This window comes from Erpetoichthys calabaricus, chromosome 8 (assembly GCF_900747795.2).
Source record: "Erpetoichthys calabaricus chromosome 8, fErpCal1.3, whole genome shotgun sequence".
Taxonomy (NCBI): Eukaryota; Metazoa; Chordata; class Cladistia; order Polypteriformes; family Polypteridae; genus Erpetoichthys; species Erpetoichthys calabaricus.
The window spans coordinates 99,660,777-99,678,197 of record NC_041401.2 but is presented as its reverse complement, the minus strand read 5'-3'; the positions used below and the strand labels follow the sequence as shown (position 1 = coordinate 99,678,197).

The following is a 17,421-nucleotide window of genomic DNA, read 5'->3' as shown; positions in this document are numbered from 1 at the left end:
ACTTTTTTGGGGTCAGAGGCAGAGGTGAGTTTCCTGCTAATACTAAAATGTTAAGGAAGAAGCCCAGGGCAAAGCACTGTGTGCAAAGATAACATTGCGTCCCCCCATCACAGGCCGTAGAATAAGTTTAAGCACAAGCTTAGTGCAATAATATAAAGAACCCTAAATTGATAGGGTGTTCAAATCTTCTCTCTCAAAGAAATGAATTCCATTTGAAACAACAAGACATTGCAGGTGGTCCTAGAGAACAGAAATAAGCTGACACCTGGAACACTTTATTCAAATGAATAACCCCACATTTACAGACACGTGAGATTCATAACACACATTATTTTATTCATATCTTGCTGGAATAGGAAACACCGTCTGCCTCTGAGAGAGGGAGAAAAAAAAACTTCCTTGTTGCTATTTACTAAATGGAAGAAAACTTTCAAAAACTGTACCTTGACACCTTGCTCCAGAATTTGCCTTCAAGGTGCCTACTCAGCAAGTTTTTTTCAAGAGTTTTACAGTCCCCATTTTTCACGTTAACTAAAACCTGGCAGGATTCCTGTCTGCCCAGGAGGTTCTTGGCTCTAAGTGGATCTCTCTTTGGTCCCTTTTGTCTGTTCCCTTTTTCTCTTGTGAAACTCTGCATGGAAAACATGTGGTCGCAATTGGCTAGCTTGCGAACGTGTTCCTCACAAAGTCTTTGCATGCCCCTTTAATTCTCTTTTTATTGCTGTCTCTGTTAACTTGAGGAGGTGGGGTGGCTTACAAGAATGACATACTATTATGACACTACCTAATAAGCTATCTCTTAAATAATATTATTTGATCACTAAGCAAAGTAGAAAAAAAGGACAAAAATGTTAATTCTCCCGAAGAATCACTTATACTTTCGTATTTTTTTTCATAAATGTGTTTTCATGACATCTACATTTTCCTTGTGTGCAGGTAATCTAATATAAAGCTACAAAATAAATACAGAAAACTTTTTTGGGACCTTTAAAGTGATGTGTGAAATTAAAAAAAAATGTCAATTTTAAAATGAATTGAAATCTTCATATAGAATGCAAAATCCTGTATGTAGCATTTCAATTTTAACAAAAATGTAAACCCCTAACTTTTAAAGATTCTCTCTTCTAGTTCAAAGCCTTTCAGTTTAGCATGTGCAGTATATCCACAACTGCATAATAAAGTTGAATTGCACAAATGGAACAAACAAAATAACATCTTTTCTTTCTAGGGACTTTCTTCGCAGGCAGTTACTGGAGATTGCTCAGAGGTTTTAAGTGATTTACAAGATATTGGTTTTGCTGAAAAGACATCAAGTATAACTTGCTTTCCTGTAGGGGATTTTGAAAAAAAGTAGAAACATTAGAACAGTAGGGGGCTAGGTGCTATGGCATATGCTACTTTCTGTGAAGTAGGTACATTGAAGCCACCTTAAGGTCATATTCTACAATGCACTAATGATGCTGCATCTGCACTACTATGTACCCTGTACATGTCTGCTCAACATTAAATAGAAGACATAGACGAATTAGAATCTATGTGGAGGAAAACAACTAACTTCTTACCTTGAATAAAAAACACATTTTACTCTAAGGCAATTAAACCAATTTAGATTTGAGGATATGAGAGGGGCAGGGCTTATAAAGCATTCAAAATCATCAAAGGTATTATTAAAGCTGAAAGAATCCACACCAGTAATGAGTAAACCACAGGCACATACCATACTCAAAACAGGTGTGTAATTGAAGGGAAAACCTATTCAAGATAGAAGGAAGCAAACATTTCTTCACTCAAATATTAGTGGGAATACAGAACAAACCACAGAGTTATGGAGCCGAGATGACTCTCTGATGAGATAGCAAAGTCGGAATGGCCCTATCTCTGGCAATTATTTCTTATGCAGTCCTTTTGGATTCTTTCAGGGAACTCTAGTTTCCTACCACGGTCCAATGGCATTCTGTTCACTGGTAACTATGAACTGTCACATTGTTCATGAGAGCCTGCTGCATCCATACTCAGGAATTGTTCCCCTTGTGACCACTGATTCCTGAATTTTGGAGGTAGAGAAAATAAACAAGTGAATGGCTAACATAAGCCAGGCATCCAGTGATTTTCCAGTCTACCCGTCTATTTCAGTGTTCCTGGGAGCTGAACAGAATGATAAAACGATAATGAATTTTCTGATTAAACATTCAGACCTATCCTTTAATGCACTGTCAGGAATTGCTGCAGGTCCAAATGTTACACCAGCCAAAGGAGAAATTTTGATCACTCATAATAAATACTTGATTCTATTCTGCTATTGACTACTCAAAAAAACTGAATGGCATACTTGAGGACACCTTTGGAAATTATGGGGAAATGTACTGTATTTAAGACTGAAACTTAATATGTTAAACCTCTTATACTCTATTACTGAACACACAACCAAACTTTTAATGAGAGCAACAACTACGTTAAACCCTGCAAAGAAGAAAGCAAGTTGAAAAAATGAAAGGATGGATTAAATGAAAGAGGTATCTTTTTCTATTTTTTTCACTGAATAGTTCAAATTGTGATATTGGAGATATATTAGATTGAATAACATGTTTTTATAAATGAAACACAAAAAAGATTATAACTTTAATTGAAGCACAAAAAAGAATTGAAAGGTAGGAATCTCATTTTTACATTTGATGTACATTAGCTTTTAAGTAATCAGTAATTTGAAATTTTAATGTTTTTACAATGTTGTCTAATTTTTGTGCATGTTTTTGTCCATGTGACAAACTAACAATACAGTGCAGTAAAACATACTGAAGATTATGTTGACATTTTACCTAGGAATTCCTGCTCAACAATATATTATTCGTGTTTTAATATATTGAAAATAAGATGTACCAAAATGTAACTGAAAAATTGAAATGATATAGCCTTAACAATGTTTAAGATATTATGAAATAAACTCTTGAATTAAAACTTATAAACACACTAACATTCTTCACTGTGTTATTCATAAATGTGTTTATTTATAACTCTAAGGTATTTTGCAAAAAAAAAACAACAAAGTTAAACTGTTGCTTTCCAAATCAGTAGCTAAAATATGCAACAGTGAAGGAACCAACAGGAAAAACACTGAAAGTTAAAAATAATATTGTCTAATATCCTACAATATTGGAAAAAATTCTGAGGAATCTATAGAATTCTTGTCTGTAAACCCTAAAATTCCTAATAATTAGCTTATTTCTTTCTAAACACTAGCATCAGGTATATTCATTTGCTATAACAGGAGTAAAAATAACTGAAAGAATTTAGCAGTTGGTACAGACAGGTTTAAGCATCCCTCTATACGTCCAAAGACATACAAATCAGAGTCACTAGCGGAGCTACCAGATCCTGTTAAATCAGTTTTGTTTTGTCTAAATGAACCAGTTGGAGCCAAAGGCAAAAGCAGATCTGGTGGAACTCCCTAAGGCAACATATCAAAATGCATTGAAGGGGTCGGGTAACATTTCAGTTAAAACAACACAGCCATTACTTTGAGGGAAAAATAAGGTTTGTATAAAAAAGGCCACCCAGTGTTGTCTTGTTATGGATGCCTGCCCATTGCCCAATAAAGAAACCCAGATTATTATTTACATATGCAAACACAAACTGAGGTGTATGCTAAATAACAATATTAAAGCTAAAACAAAGTATTAAAATTATTACAATTATTCTGCAGGTAAGGACTTATAATTTAGTTATCAGTTACTCTTAGTTACTTGGTAAACTTTCTCACAATAAATACCCACTGAAAAGTTGTCACACAGAAAATACTTTAATCCACTCCCTCTCAATCCATACCTTTGCCACATATCCAGGAAGGAACACCGTTGACTTACCTTCATTGCAATTTTCACCATGAAAACCAGGGCAACAGCGCCACTCTAGTGCAGTCACAGTGCGGTAGGAAACCCTGTATGTGGGCCTTATGACAGTCCTGTAACTAACACAATGGAAACATTAGTATTGAAATCTTCATTATTTAAAGGAGAAGTGGAGTGTTGCAAACATACTTAAAACAAAACCATATACAATCATTTATAAATATCTGCTTCACATTATGAATAAATACCTCAGTCTTTACCACATGAAAAGAGTAGCAATTTATCATATTATATTTCTTTTTGCGCCGCCCCTCCCCATTGCTTGCAAATGCTGTCATTATTACAGATAATAACAGAATGTATTAATATATGAGTTGAAATGCAACCTTAAGTGGGAGATGTCCTCAACAATTTATAAGCAATTCAACTTTGATCAATAGGGTATAAAATTTGGACAAGGGCACTGCTATTGAGCATAAAGCAGTGACCACTCAGGCATTATAGTCCCGTCTTTATAGCATTACAAGAAAATGTCCTTGCAGGTTTTGTTTTTTAAGTTAATTATCTGCAACAGGATTTCAATCTTTGATTAAAGATATCAATAATAACCAATAACTAGCCATGATAAACCATACATCCACCTCACATGAGAACCATCTCTGTCCCAGCTTAAGAAATAAAAAAAAAAAAAAGATTTTATGTTCTAGTTCTTAAGCTAGCTCCCTCTATAAATGAAAAGGGGCCTGTATTGACAGAACTGCAAAGCACCCTGTTAAAAAAAATAAAACACTTCAACACATGAGTCTAAATTACAATAAGAAGCAGAAGGACTGAATTAAAGAAAAAGAAAAATCAGGAGACAAAGCAACGGGTAAAAGGTTAATGTCTTTATGTAGACAGATTAGTGAAAAGAACTAGATCACACAGAGTATAGTGGAAATTATGCTGTTGCAAACTTGTGAGATACAGAAATCTTATTATTCAAGTAAGAAGAATTCCAGACTAGTGAAGGAAATAGTCTAAAAAATTATTTAAATTCCATTGACCTTTGACCCTGTTATCCTACATAGACCACGCCACGGTCTTCTACATGTATGTTCAACTATTTAGCTGTATGTGATACATCTAAAGATGTTGTGCATCATAAAAAGTACTATGTAATATATTGCATTCATAGATTCACTGAAGATGGTGATAAATTCATACAAGGTCATTTACTTTTTTCTGCCAGATTTAACTCTGAAGATGAAAAGTCAAAAACACCAAATAACTATAAATATTAGTCTCCTACATTCTAATCTGACAGTGACTTCTCCCAGTCGGCTGATAAATTATTTGTTATATTCACACCCTATGGATACAAGTCAGCATTTTCTTTTTAGGCACATAGTCATCACCCTTAGGAGACTGAATTATAAAACAGTAGGGCTGAAAACATGAAGAAGGTCACGATTCACACAACACCCTAACAGTACACTCTACGCCAACTCAATTTGCAATAGGTGGAGTGTCAAGTTCCCTGGAACTAGTAAAGCAGTCCAGTTATGAGCATTTCTGTTGCTGTATTGTTTGGCTGCTGTTGCAAGACCACAAAAATGCAATCATAAAGTACAACAGCCAAACTCAAGCTGTGTTTTTCTCATACATCCTCTTAACATGTTTGCTGTCCTGCACCTCCTATAAACAATCACCACAGCTCTTCTCAATGACAAACTCATATTGTTACAGGCAAGGCTGACCTTTATTCTCAAGTGATGAGCATGGTTCTAGTGGTAATGCACTCATTGCTGCAATTTTTAAAACCTGGCCAATAATTAAAAGAAATACCAAGGAAAATGTAAAGAAATATTCATTCTAGTTAAGAAAACTAGAAATAAGCATAAACACAAACATAAATATTGATTGGCTGATTAACTGAACAGCTGATAAATTAGTGAGGTGGAGGTATATCAGAAATTCAGAGAAAAACAGGTGCTTTATTTTATTACTCAAATTTACTCTTTTGAACAGAAAATGATAGAATTAATTCTTCTATAGTAGACTTGGTAAAGAAGATAGAGTTTGGCATAGTTGATTATGTGTTATTCTCTCTTTTTTTAATCACTCATCTTAGTAGAAAAAAATAAGTTCTTAGATTTTACCATGTTTGAGGGTTTCTTTGGAATCTCTGGAGTTGTAACAACAGGTATATAAAAAACAATAAGAATTATATAACAACTATATTATTATCCGTAAGGACCGTTATGAATGACACTGCAGTTGTGACCTGCTGGGCTGGCTACTTTGAGCAGCTGTTCAAAGCTGATCCTCTGACTAGGACGTTGGATATCTCTGGGTCCATGGTCCTTGAGGCTGATCCTCCAATTAGCTGTGAATCACCCAATCTCACTGAGATTGCACAGGTGGTGAACCAGCTGAGGGAAGGAAAGGCTGCAAGGATCTGTGGTATCCAGGGTGAACTTCTCCAGGCTGGTGCTAAGGCTGTCCTCCTGGCATTGCAAGCAATCTTTGCTTCCATTTGGGAGACTGGCATCATCCCAACTGACTGGAAAATGGGACTCGTCCCTATCTGGAAAGGGAAGGGTGATCACATGGACCGCAGAAACTACAAGGGAATAACACTGGTCTCAGTGCCAGGTAAGGTCCTTGCTAGGGTCATCCTCAATAGGATCAGTGATCACTTGCTCACCTACCAGCAACTGGAAAAGTCTGGTTTTATGTCTAAGAAGTCTACCATTGACCGCATCTTGGCACCGAGGGTTCTCATGGATTGCAAACTCTGCGAATATTGGCAGAGTTTCTTTACAGCCTTTGTTCGACTCATTTGATCGAGCTACCCTGTGGGATCCCCTCGAGGTTGCTGGATATCATGAGTAGCCTGTGCACTGGTACTGTTAGTGTTGTGCAGAGTGGAGGAAGAACCTCTGTGTTTTTCCCAGTTGATTCTGGGGTTCATCAGGGGTGTGTTCTTGCTTCTACTCTGTTCAATGCTTGTATGGACTGGGTGTTGGGCAAGGTCATGGGGTCCAGCAGCTGTAGGGCATCTGTTGGTGAAGAAAGATTCACAGATCTTGACTTTGCTGATGATGCTGTAATGTTCGTGGAGTCAATGGAGGCTCTGATCAGGGCAGTCGAGAGACTGAGCGAGGAGTCTGAGTACCTGGGCTTGTGAGTGTCCTGGATAAAAACCAAGATCCAGGCCTTTAATGACCTCTTGGGCACAGCCATCAGCAGTGTGTCTGTTTGCGGAGAGTGTGTTGACCTTGGCGAGAGGTTTACTTACCTTGGCAGTGACATTCATGACTCTGGTGACTCTTCCTATGAAGTCAGTAGACAGATTGGGAGAGCATGGGGGGTTATGAGATCGCTGGAAAGAGGTGTGTGGTGCTCCAGATATCTATACAAAAGGACGAAGGACCAAGTCTTTGGAGTCCTGGTGCTTCCTGTCTTGCTATATGGTTGTGAGACATGGACGCTATTCAGTGACCTGAGATGAAGACTGGACTCCTTTGGTACTGTGTCTCTCCGGAAAATCCTTGGGTACCATTGGTTTGACTTTGTCAAATGAGCGGTTGCTCATGGAGTCCCGAATGAGGCACATTACCTGCATTGTGAGGGAGCATCAGTTATGGCACTACGGGTGATGCAGCTCAGACTAGGCCAAGGGGTCGGCCACGTAACACCTGGCTGTGGCAGACAGAGGGTCATTTCTGGAGAGTGGGACTGGACCGCGTGTCTGCCTGGGGGGTTGCAAACCGGGATCTCGAGTTGTTTTGTCGTGTAGTGCGTGCGGCAATGCACTGTACCAGTGCATGCTCCCCAACTTGACTTGACATGCTATATTATAATCTATATAACTAAAAGTAGAAAATTATAAAAATAATGTTATTTCATTCAGCTTGTCAAACTAATTAAAATTACTTTTTGAAACAGTGAAGGTATGTTACAACCGAATTAGGGAAGTGCTAGTAAAAGATCACTAATGACAGTGATTTCAGTCACTAAAAGAAACCATGTAGATCATTCCCCCTGGATGCACTGAAATACTGGCAGATATACAGAATGTGCCTTATTACTATAAAAAGTTCATTTTATGATTCTCTCATAAGAGGATTGAATAAGTGTTTATTCTTCTGACTGCTGAATTTTATATAGTATAACTCAGCTGAAACACACTGGATAGTGAATAGTGACAGTTTTAAGTATTCAAATAATACCTTATAAGGTTGGTGCAGGGTCCAGGCCAGCGGCAACTTTGGTAGACCCTCTGCATTAAAGTATCAGAGCCATTCTGGATCTGGCATGACACCGTCTTCGATACTGTGAACTGGCACCAGTTCCTATGACAAGCAAAATTTAAAGAATAGTTTTTAATTGATAACATTTAAACACAATAGGCAAAATATTTACCAAACAAAGTGCATAATGACAGAAGTAAGGAGTATAATTAAGATAATTCTATTAGAAATGGCCACTAGCCTGCATATCTTGAAACAGATGCCTTAATTTAGGGACCTAGGTAAAAGAAAATACATAGACCAAAAACAGTACTTCCACCCCACACTGTTAAAATACTGTACAGTGTTAGGTCATCTTCAGTGTAAACTAGAAATATCACAGTGCTGTATGAACATTAGGGAAACATTTGTACTAGTGAATTTGAACCCATGAAATTATAATTACTCAAGAGAACTATCCATCCATCCATTATCCAACCCGCTGAATCCGAACACAGGGTCACGGGGGTCTGCTGGAGCCAATCCCAGCCAACACAGGGCACAAGGCAGGAACCAATCCCGGGCAGGGTGCCAACCTCAAGAGAACTAACGCATTACAAAAACAAAGAATAAACAAACCTGTCATATCTAAACTATGTATAGGGACCATACTGCTAAGGTTTGTGACATCACATTACTAAGAAGCCATAGGAACTGCTTAAAGCTCACTGAGGAGTTACCTAAAAGGGATGTTACACCTCGAGTCTGCATCCTTCTTGATATCCTAGGCAATGCTCAAAATCATTATAACAGATCTCCAATGGGGTCCTAGCCCTTTCAGACATCAAAAGGTCTGCTCTTAGTTAGCTTTAATGTTTTTCTTTATTCCAGACCTCTGTGACGTATCAGTGCACCCATGGTCCCCTCAGGTGCTTGATTTACAGGACAGGTTTTTGGCTTTTCAGATAAACAAACACAAGCAATATACAAAATTTGGCAGTTGCTGGCACTATGATTAGCCATATATAATGTATGTTATACAGTATCTGCGAAATAATACAAAGACTATATAACACATGTTTCGCCCCTTATTGAGGCTCGTAAGGTGTATGCACTTTTGCATCTCCTTTACAGGGATTGAACCTGGGTCATCAGCACCTGAGGTAAAGCCTGTGATGTTGCGCTACAGCAGCTGGTTTGCTTATTTAACAGGGTGAAGCTCGGAGTATTACATTCTTAGGTCTGAAACGCAATCTGACCGCATTCTCACGGATCCAACTTTTTTCACATTTTTAAATGCTTTCACTTTATATTGCAGAATATGCGATTCTCACTCAAGTGTCTATGTCAGTTAGACTGAATATTAAATGCAACTACCTTTGTGGTCAGAGCTTCAAGAGCTGAACTTGCTTACTTGAGATGCTACACTTGGCATCCCAAGGAGACAAAGCCTCGCCAAACAGAGCTGTAAGTGAATAATCAAATTCAGTCAGGCAATTTACTAAAGGATTACTCATACAACTCTAAACTCTTTCCAGCTGCTCTAAGTGAACTTTCTTTTTCCAGACCAACAGGCTTAGCAACACATAAACTGGAAATTTTTAAAAGAAAAGGATTAAGTGTGCAGGCAGGTATGACTGTATAGTGAACCTGGCTTTCTCCATTTTGCATGGATTTTCTTTCAATGATATTAATTTCTTGTAAAATCCAAAATCTTGTGACCTGCCTGATTGACTGGACTGGACTAAATTACACCGGTACCAGATTGCTCAACTAAGTCAGCAACAAACTGTTTACTATACTCATTGCTTCAGAACAATCTACAGCTCTTCTAATGATACAGAATTGATGGGTGCATTAATAAAATCAAGGACTTACTGGTTAATTGACTTCATGGAACTAACAAGGGGGCTTAATCTTACGGACTCAAGTAAATTACAGTTTGGGACAGTAATTCTGAAAAAGGGTGCTATATAGATTATTTTTTATGGAATATGCATAGGATGGGAAGGTTCTGATGATAATGTGAATGTTCCTCTGGCTTCACCTCACATTACAAATAAACACTAAACTGTGCCTCTACAAGTTAATTCATATGTGTGTACTGTGAAAGACTGGTTTTCTATCCTGGGTTGGTTCCTGCCTTGAAATCAATGCTGCTAGGATACACTATGGACTTTGTAATGGAAAAAAAAATAATGATTGGCCATATGATATTTGCATGTAGATTGGGTTTCATTGAATTAATGCTATAGTGAATTCCCATCCTGTGTACCAATAAACTTCTGCGACTCTCAGTTGATGGTTACATTCCTGAACAAAAAAGCACGCTGACAGAAATAACTATTATTTTTAATGTAAAGAAAATAATTGTAAACTGTAAACAAATAATAATTAATGAACCTGCTCACAAAGCCTGAACGCAGGCAAGCCTTGTTACGGTTTAACTTTCAAGGAGCTTTGTGTGGGTTCAGATATAGAGACCAGGTGGTTTGTCACTGGCTGATGAAGCATTTCAGCTTGAACTGGCCATTTTGAAGACCAGCTTAGATATTACACCCACATAGTTCAGATAAGGCAATTTCTTGTAGAGGAGCTGTTCAGGTGCTGAAAGCTGGAATTGCCCTATGACCTGTGCGCTCCAGCATGACTGCATTTCCTGGGTTATCATTAACTATATTTTTGTTTCTTCAATTTAATGTTATCATGACTAATTTAGGTACATTGTTGATCACTATTAAAAATATTGCCCTTAATGAATGAATCATTTTTTATTTTTCTGTGCACTGTGGCCAATTGCTGTTGTCAATAATCTCATTTGTAGAAATGAACAGCAGACTAGAAAAATAATCAATAGTCATATCAATGTATTATGGTCAGAGAAGACAGTAATATGACTAATGGGTTTATTTTTCTACTCTTCAGCAGAGTTATTTAAATGATGTAACTACTAATTGAATAAATGAATGGACCAATTTAACATTCCATCAAAAAATAAGCAAACTCTTAACACTTTACAATTAGTTTGTATAGTCAGTTTGTTTCATCTCTGTCTCCTGGGTCGTGACCACTTTTTTGTTTTTCCTTTTCCTTGCATTTAATTGTTTGTGGTCAAGGGAAGTGAACTGTACATAAAAGTGCGTAAGCAAGATACATGATACTTCCTTTCCAAAGTGATATTGGGCAGCTTCGTCATCAGACGTTTCTAACTTGCCGGAGGTGTTTCTACGGGTATCACATGTAGAAAGCATTCAGTGGAGGCCATCCAAAAAACAATGTCTTTTTTTGATTTAAAAAAAACAGAGAGAACTTGCTATTTCTATATTACTCTCATTAGTTTATTACAATACCAAAACTATTCTCAGAATACAATCCCCATGCAGTCAATATCAAAATAAAATTAACATTTGGGAGTCAAGCAGCAGCCACAATATGTTGTCTTTCAATGACAGTAGTGTTAATGAGTGTAAAGAAGCTGAAGAAGGCTTGCCACTATTTAAAAAATTAAAAAATATCACCACCCAAAATGTTTTCTCATTATCACAAAACCCCCAAGCTTATCTCAACAAAAAGTAAATTCAAAAAGTGAGCAAATTAAAGGAAAAAAAATCATTATTTACAACTAAAATGCAGCTAAGAATACACCTTTAGGACAAAGCATAAAAGGAATATATTAACTAGAGGCATAAAGTGAAGGAGAATGTTGGGATGCGCTCAGATCTTGTAAGAGATTTCAAAAATACTATTACAACATTACAGTGGAAGAGATCAGGGCAAGGGATATAAACTTCAAAAATGGAGATCAGAAGGCACATTAGAGGCTCAGACAGGAGTAGTACTAACTACTGTAAAACAGATTACAGGCACAAATGGAACAGAATGATATTAACAAACAGAATGGAAAAGAAAGTCAGTTTTATTACAAGATGGACAGTGGTATAATGTCTACTATGATAAAGATGAAGATGTACAGGTTTAATCAAACTAAGCATTCAATTATAGGATATAGGCCTGAAAAGAGTATTGGATGCTCAAATAAAATTGAAGAAGGGCAGTAAAAATATATATATATATATATACAACTACAGCAATCTGGACACATGTAAGACTTCAGAACAGATGAACAATGAATTTAACAAAGGTGTCAAACTGTAAGAGCCCCTTCCAAGAAGGAAAGTCACAGATGAACATAAGCAAGGCAGGTTTAGGGTAGTAGCAGCAGCCTATTAATTTGGAAATATTTTGGCACTCTCACTTAGGCTTTCTCCAAGAAATGATGTGCAATTTTAACTGTATTTAACTTAATGATTAACTATATAAATATGGTACAAAGATATCCAAGTAAACAGATGATGTACCTTTCATTTCTGTTTTTGGGTTTAAAATAGGACCCATTAAAAATTAAGTGCAACAAGTTTAAAGCCCATAAAGACAGCATTTTTCTCCAGATGTGACAGTTTGCATTGCTAACTCTCTGAGGTTTAAAAAGAATATGCTGGGCATGGACTGAAATGAAAACAGTCTGTATGAGGTTTTCCTAGATCACCACCCTGATTTCTTTAACTCTGAAAATATGAAGTCTCCTCTGAGAAAAAAGACCAATTCATTTTTTTTAAATTATAGACTATGGTATGCATGATGACAAACTTTAGTTGGGTCTGATCTATCAGTTCTGCTAGGTTCGCTGCCATGCTTAACACAAGTTTATTTCTTCACTTCTGCTTCAACCTAAAAAAAGTAAACATTCTGAATTACAGTATCCACATTTGTGAATGTTACGATTCATATTGTGGGATAGATACAGAATCTAAATTTATTGTGTCAAGCCCTATTCCTGAAAACAATGATCACTACACCTTCCTAATCGTCACTGCTAGGCAAAAGTTGTCACCCAATGCTGCTTTGAACCAGTTAGCCTTGTCATTTAAACTGAGAATTTCTGCACATTTTTACTACATTCACATCTTTTTCTTAATAAATATACTTGATTGGCTAACTTATCTTTACTTATTCCAATCTTCTCTCCGTGTTCTCCAGCTTTCAGGCCTATAACTTCAATACATCTTCAAATCAGGTCATCAGCAGTTTTTGCTATTTCCTTCTTTTCAGAACTCTCTGCTGTCACCAATGACCTTCCATTCAGCCATTGGATTGGCCTGTCATGCTTTAAGAGCGGGATACTGTCATCTTATGATATTATGAAAACAATATCACCATGTTTTTCCATCTACTCATGTGCACCAACAGGAATCACACAACTTTCAGATAATGTTCAGCTTACTGGCTTTGTATTGTTACCCAGAAACCAATTCAGAGAGGTCTTTGTTGCTGTTTCTATTTTATCTTGTTTTGGATATCTTGTTTTCATTATTTTTCCCCTTTAGCCTATATCTTTATATAGTTTGTTCAAATAATATGTATACCTTTTTTCCATTTATTTTTTTGTTTTCTTCTTTAACTATATGTAAAATAGTTAATTCATGTTTGTTGTCATACTTGCATTTTTATACATGTATATATTTTTTTTATTTGTATTTCCCCAATATTTTTGTTGAATGTTTATTTAACATAGACAGGAACCATTATTGGGTGAGCAAGTGTTTCAGGCTCCTGCCGTGGGTGCAATTACATGGACCCTCCCAGTTTTCAGTAAGTGCAAATTTGGCTTGCTCGAGGTAGGATGTGCTTTGCAGAGTTCCATTCAAGGTTTTGCTTAAAATTAATTTTTATAACCATTAATTGATTATTTTTTTGTAATGTTTTTCATTCCATTGGAAATAGGAGCACCCTCTTCCCCAGAAAGCGTGCAAGAGCCGCGGGAAAATTATAATTCTTTTTAATATACCAGACACCAGGGAAATAAAAACATCAGATATTCAAGTCAACTAATTGTTGTTTCTTACCTGATGCTAAGGGAAGAAAAGAACAGCATAGCGAAAGGTTTCATATATTGTTAGTTTGCGCTTAAACTCAGGTCCACAATTTTGAAATTATATTTAAACAACTGTCTTCCTTTGAGTCCTGAATTTCAGAGCACCTGAAGTAAATGCCAAAAATGGCAGCTGTACTTATTGCACATTTATGCTGGTAAATATCTGCACAGATATCAAGTAGCAGTAAAATGCAAAGATGGCGCTAGGATGCAGGCCAACAGCTGAAGTATGCATACCAAATCTTCATCGATAAGAACCACGTTACAGAAATGTCTTGGCCAATACATAAAAGTGATTCCTAATTAAGACTGCAGGAATTAAGGGAAAGAATGTAAAGGAAAAAATGCAACTATATTTATACATTCACAGATATAAAACGTTGAACATTTTGTATAATAAAGGTTTACATGCAGCTCAATCCAATCATAGAAGCACTGGGCAAAAGGTAGGAAACAAGTCAGAAGAGTCACTCACATGCACACCATTGAGATGTAAAAGGAAACTGGAGTTTATACAAAAAAAGGTTGTAAGGCAGCACTGTTTACTTCTCTTTCACAGCATCAGCTTCATCTGACCAATTTTTTCAACAGTGTTCACGTCAAACACCATGAAAACAAACACAAGATCCACAATATAACAGTATAGATTACAAGACAATTCAAATAAGAAATTGGATGTCTGAAGACATTAAAAAACAGCCAATGTCTGTTAAACTAATGGCTTTATGAACAATGGAACATGCGGTACACTCGCATAAATGCACTAAGCCTATACCAACTGATGAAATTACTTATGGTTTGATTAGACATTAACCAGATAAACTTGATAGACTCCTCTCCAAGTTGTAAAATTTCTTACTCATTGTATTTATACATTCATTCTCTCATTTTTAAATATGCTTGAAACAGTACCTGGTCATTGTAAGTCAGATTCAAGAAAGGAACCAATCCTAGATGGGATGCCAAATCATTTGGAGGCCAAAAAAAAAACATTCAGTTACAATCCTCTACTTCTGGAAAGCAACCTACAGGCATGTATTTGGAAATACTTGGAAGGTCAGAGTGTTTAAAAGAATTAATGTGAACATGGAGAGAATATAAAAGCTCAACTTCGATGGCACCAAAGCCAGGAATCAGAGTACTCCAACATGAAAAACTTAAATTATGTTACACCGCCTGTAATATTTTAGCTACACAAATATAATATACAATAGCTTCCGTCACCAGGAAATTCGTGTAAAACTTTAAGAATTGCCTACCTGCGGTGTCTTAAGGTAGATCCACTTGGATGACCTGCACTTTGGTCTGGGTTCATATGTTGCAGAGAAGCAGATGGAAACTGATAGAGGAAGCCAGTGGCTTTTGCTGAACCAAAAAAGACGGTCCCCAGGCACAAAATGAAAAAAGTCGGTGTCATTATGCACGAATGTTTAACGCTAAGCTTTGTTAAAAAAAATTATTGCAGATCTAAATGAATTGACTGCGGGTTCATGGACATTACGGTACGTTCTTGAGGAAACTTGTGCTACCCGCGCTTCTCGGACTCTGAAGCGCTGTATCATAAGCCTGTAATTTGGGCTCTGCAGAATTCTGTGTTTTGCTCCACTCCGTGTCTTGTGCTGTAGCCTCTTCTCCCGTGCACAGCAGCTTTTCGGGTGTCTCTTGAGTCCCGTGCTCTAAGTTAGTGCCCTTCCAGACTCAGTCTTTGTTCTGCCCTGACTTCTGTAACTATTTCTGCAGGATGTGTCCCGTACTTAAAGACCCTTTGCCCCCCTCCCCAGTCGTCAGTGTCCACCCCCCTTAGTCTAACTGTCCGGTCCCCGGTATGCACCGGTGTGACTGCCTCCTCAGAAGTCTGCAAGGAAGGATTTAAATTACTCGAGTGGTCGCTGCAAGACGCGCCGCAGTTTACAGGGAAAAGGGGGTGGGGCGTGGAGCTGGGGGTTTGGAGGAAATTAACTGTTTGAGGAAATTCAAGAGGCCAAAAAATCCTTTCGATCGGACACTGCGTCTCTTATTTCCTGAGACGTATCCGTATCGTGGAGTGATCATTGCTCCGGGCTCGAGAGATAGGCTCTTGCCTTCTGGAAACACTTTGAACAGATTAACCATTTAGTCTAATGTCGTATTCTTTGCTTTTTAATATTTTCTTTCTTTTAGACTACGTTATGAAGATGCTGGCGTTCAAATGAATGTCCTTTACGGGGCCCCTACCAAAATTTAGATCCTTGTCGTTAGTTTATAATATGTAAAAGTTTGGTATCGAGCACGTTGGAACGCTTTGGGAAATTTATATACGCCTTTGTGAATCAGGACCAAAATGCCCAATGTGTATACAGCTTTATATTGAGATATTCGTTTCCCTAAAAGCGATTCAGATTATACTTCTAGTTTGTTGCACGTTACAAAAAAACAGTTAAAAATGCGATGCAGTTTTCCAAATATGCTTACTTGCCGTCTGGGCAAAAAGTTCGAAACTGCCCACCGACAGACAGCCTTTCTGACAGCCGTACCTACAAGCCCATCTCTCGTGGCTATGTAGCAAACCAACACGCCGTCTACACTGTAAGATTCAATATACAAACTCTCAGTAGAAAATATATTTTAAAATGAGTTATAACAGTAACATACAAAAAATAAATAATGTAGTAATAAGTGCATGACCTATGATAGACCGGCGTTCAGTCCATGGTTGTTCCACGTGACTGACGGGGTTGATTGGCAGGTCAGGGCAGTGTTTAAAGATTTCATGAAACATGAAGCATCCCCGCCAGGCTGGGGTCCTGAAGAATTTGCTGGATGAGGCCATACATAAAATAATTGATAAATACTGCTTCAGTATCCAGTGGTCAGTCCGTGTGGAATCTGCGCTCGGGTTCTGTCCACGCACTCCGGGTTCATTCCATTCTCAGGTAAATTGATTTGCCGTCCTCAAATGACACAATGTTTGTTTGTTGATGCTACAGTTCATATACCATGTATTCTTCATTACAATTAACAGCCTAGAAGAAAAAAACATACGAAGCAATACATTGAAAACTTTAAGTTTACCCTTTTTAAATGATTGCTTGCTATTCTATTTTGTGTGTGAAATACGCCGACGGGCTGTCTAACTCTCAAATTTCGATCTTTTGCCGCTTACCTTAACGAATTCTCATGCTTTGTCATGGCTTCTCCAGACCGAAACGTCATCGCCGTTCTGCGTCTTCCCGCCAAAGCACTCCTGCCTGCTAATGCACCCTTCGCGACTGCGACTGGCGCGTCTCGATCCACCGTAATAAAAGGACAAGTCTCAGTGTATGTTTCTTTATCTGTGCGTCTGAATGCTCTTGTCTCAGACAAATGCCTTTTGGTATGGGATTTTTAAAATCAGCGCTAATGTTTGTGATGCACAGCCTGCAATTGAAATGATAAAAAACATCCACTT

At 37.5% G+C, this 17,421-nt stretch overlaps 1 protein-coding gene across 2 annotated transcripts in view; it reads right to left on the bottom strand.

The window, feature by feature from the left end:
* Positions 1 to 15,864, bottom strand: part of LOC114655875 (collagen alpha-1(XXVI) chain) — a 116,483-nt gene extending 100,619 nt beyond the window's left edge. Inside the window, exons 1-3 of one of the 2 annotated variants that reach the window (XM_028807159.2) lie at positions 15,254 to 15,864; positions 8,063 to 8,185; positions 3,861 to 3,964 (exon numbers count right to left, since the gene is read on the bottom strand). In XM_028807159.2, coding sequence (XP_028662992.1) covers positions 3,861 to 3,964; positions 8,063 to 8,185; positions 15,254 to 15,411 — 385 coding nt within the window. In that variant the 5' untranslated portion in view covers positions 15,412 to 15,864. The remainder of the gene's footprint in view (positions 1 to 3,860; positions 3,965 to 8,062; positions 8,186 to 15,253) is intronic. The other variant, XM_028807160.2, reaches the window with a different exon arrangement.
* Between the last annotated feature and the right edge of the window lie 1,557 nt (positions 15,865 to 17,421).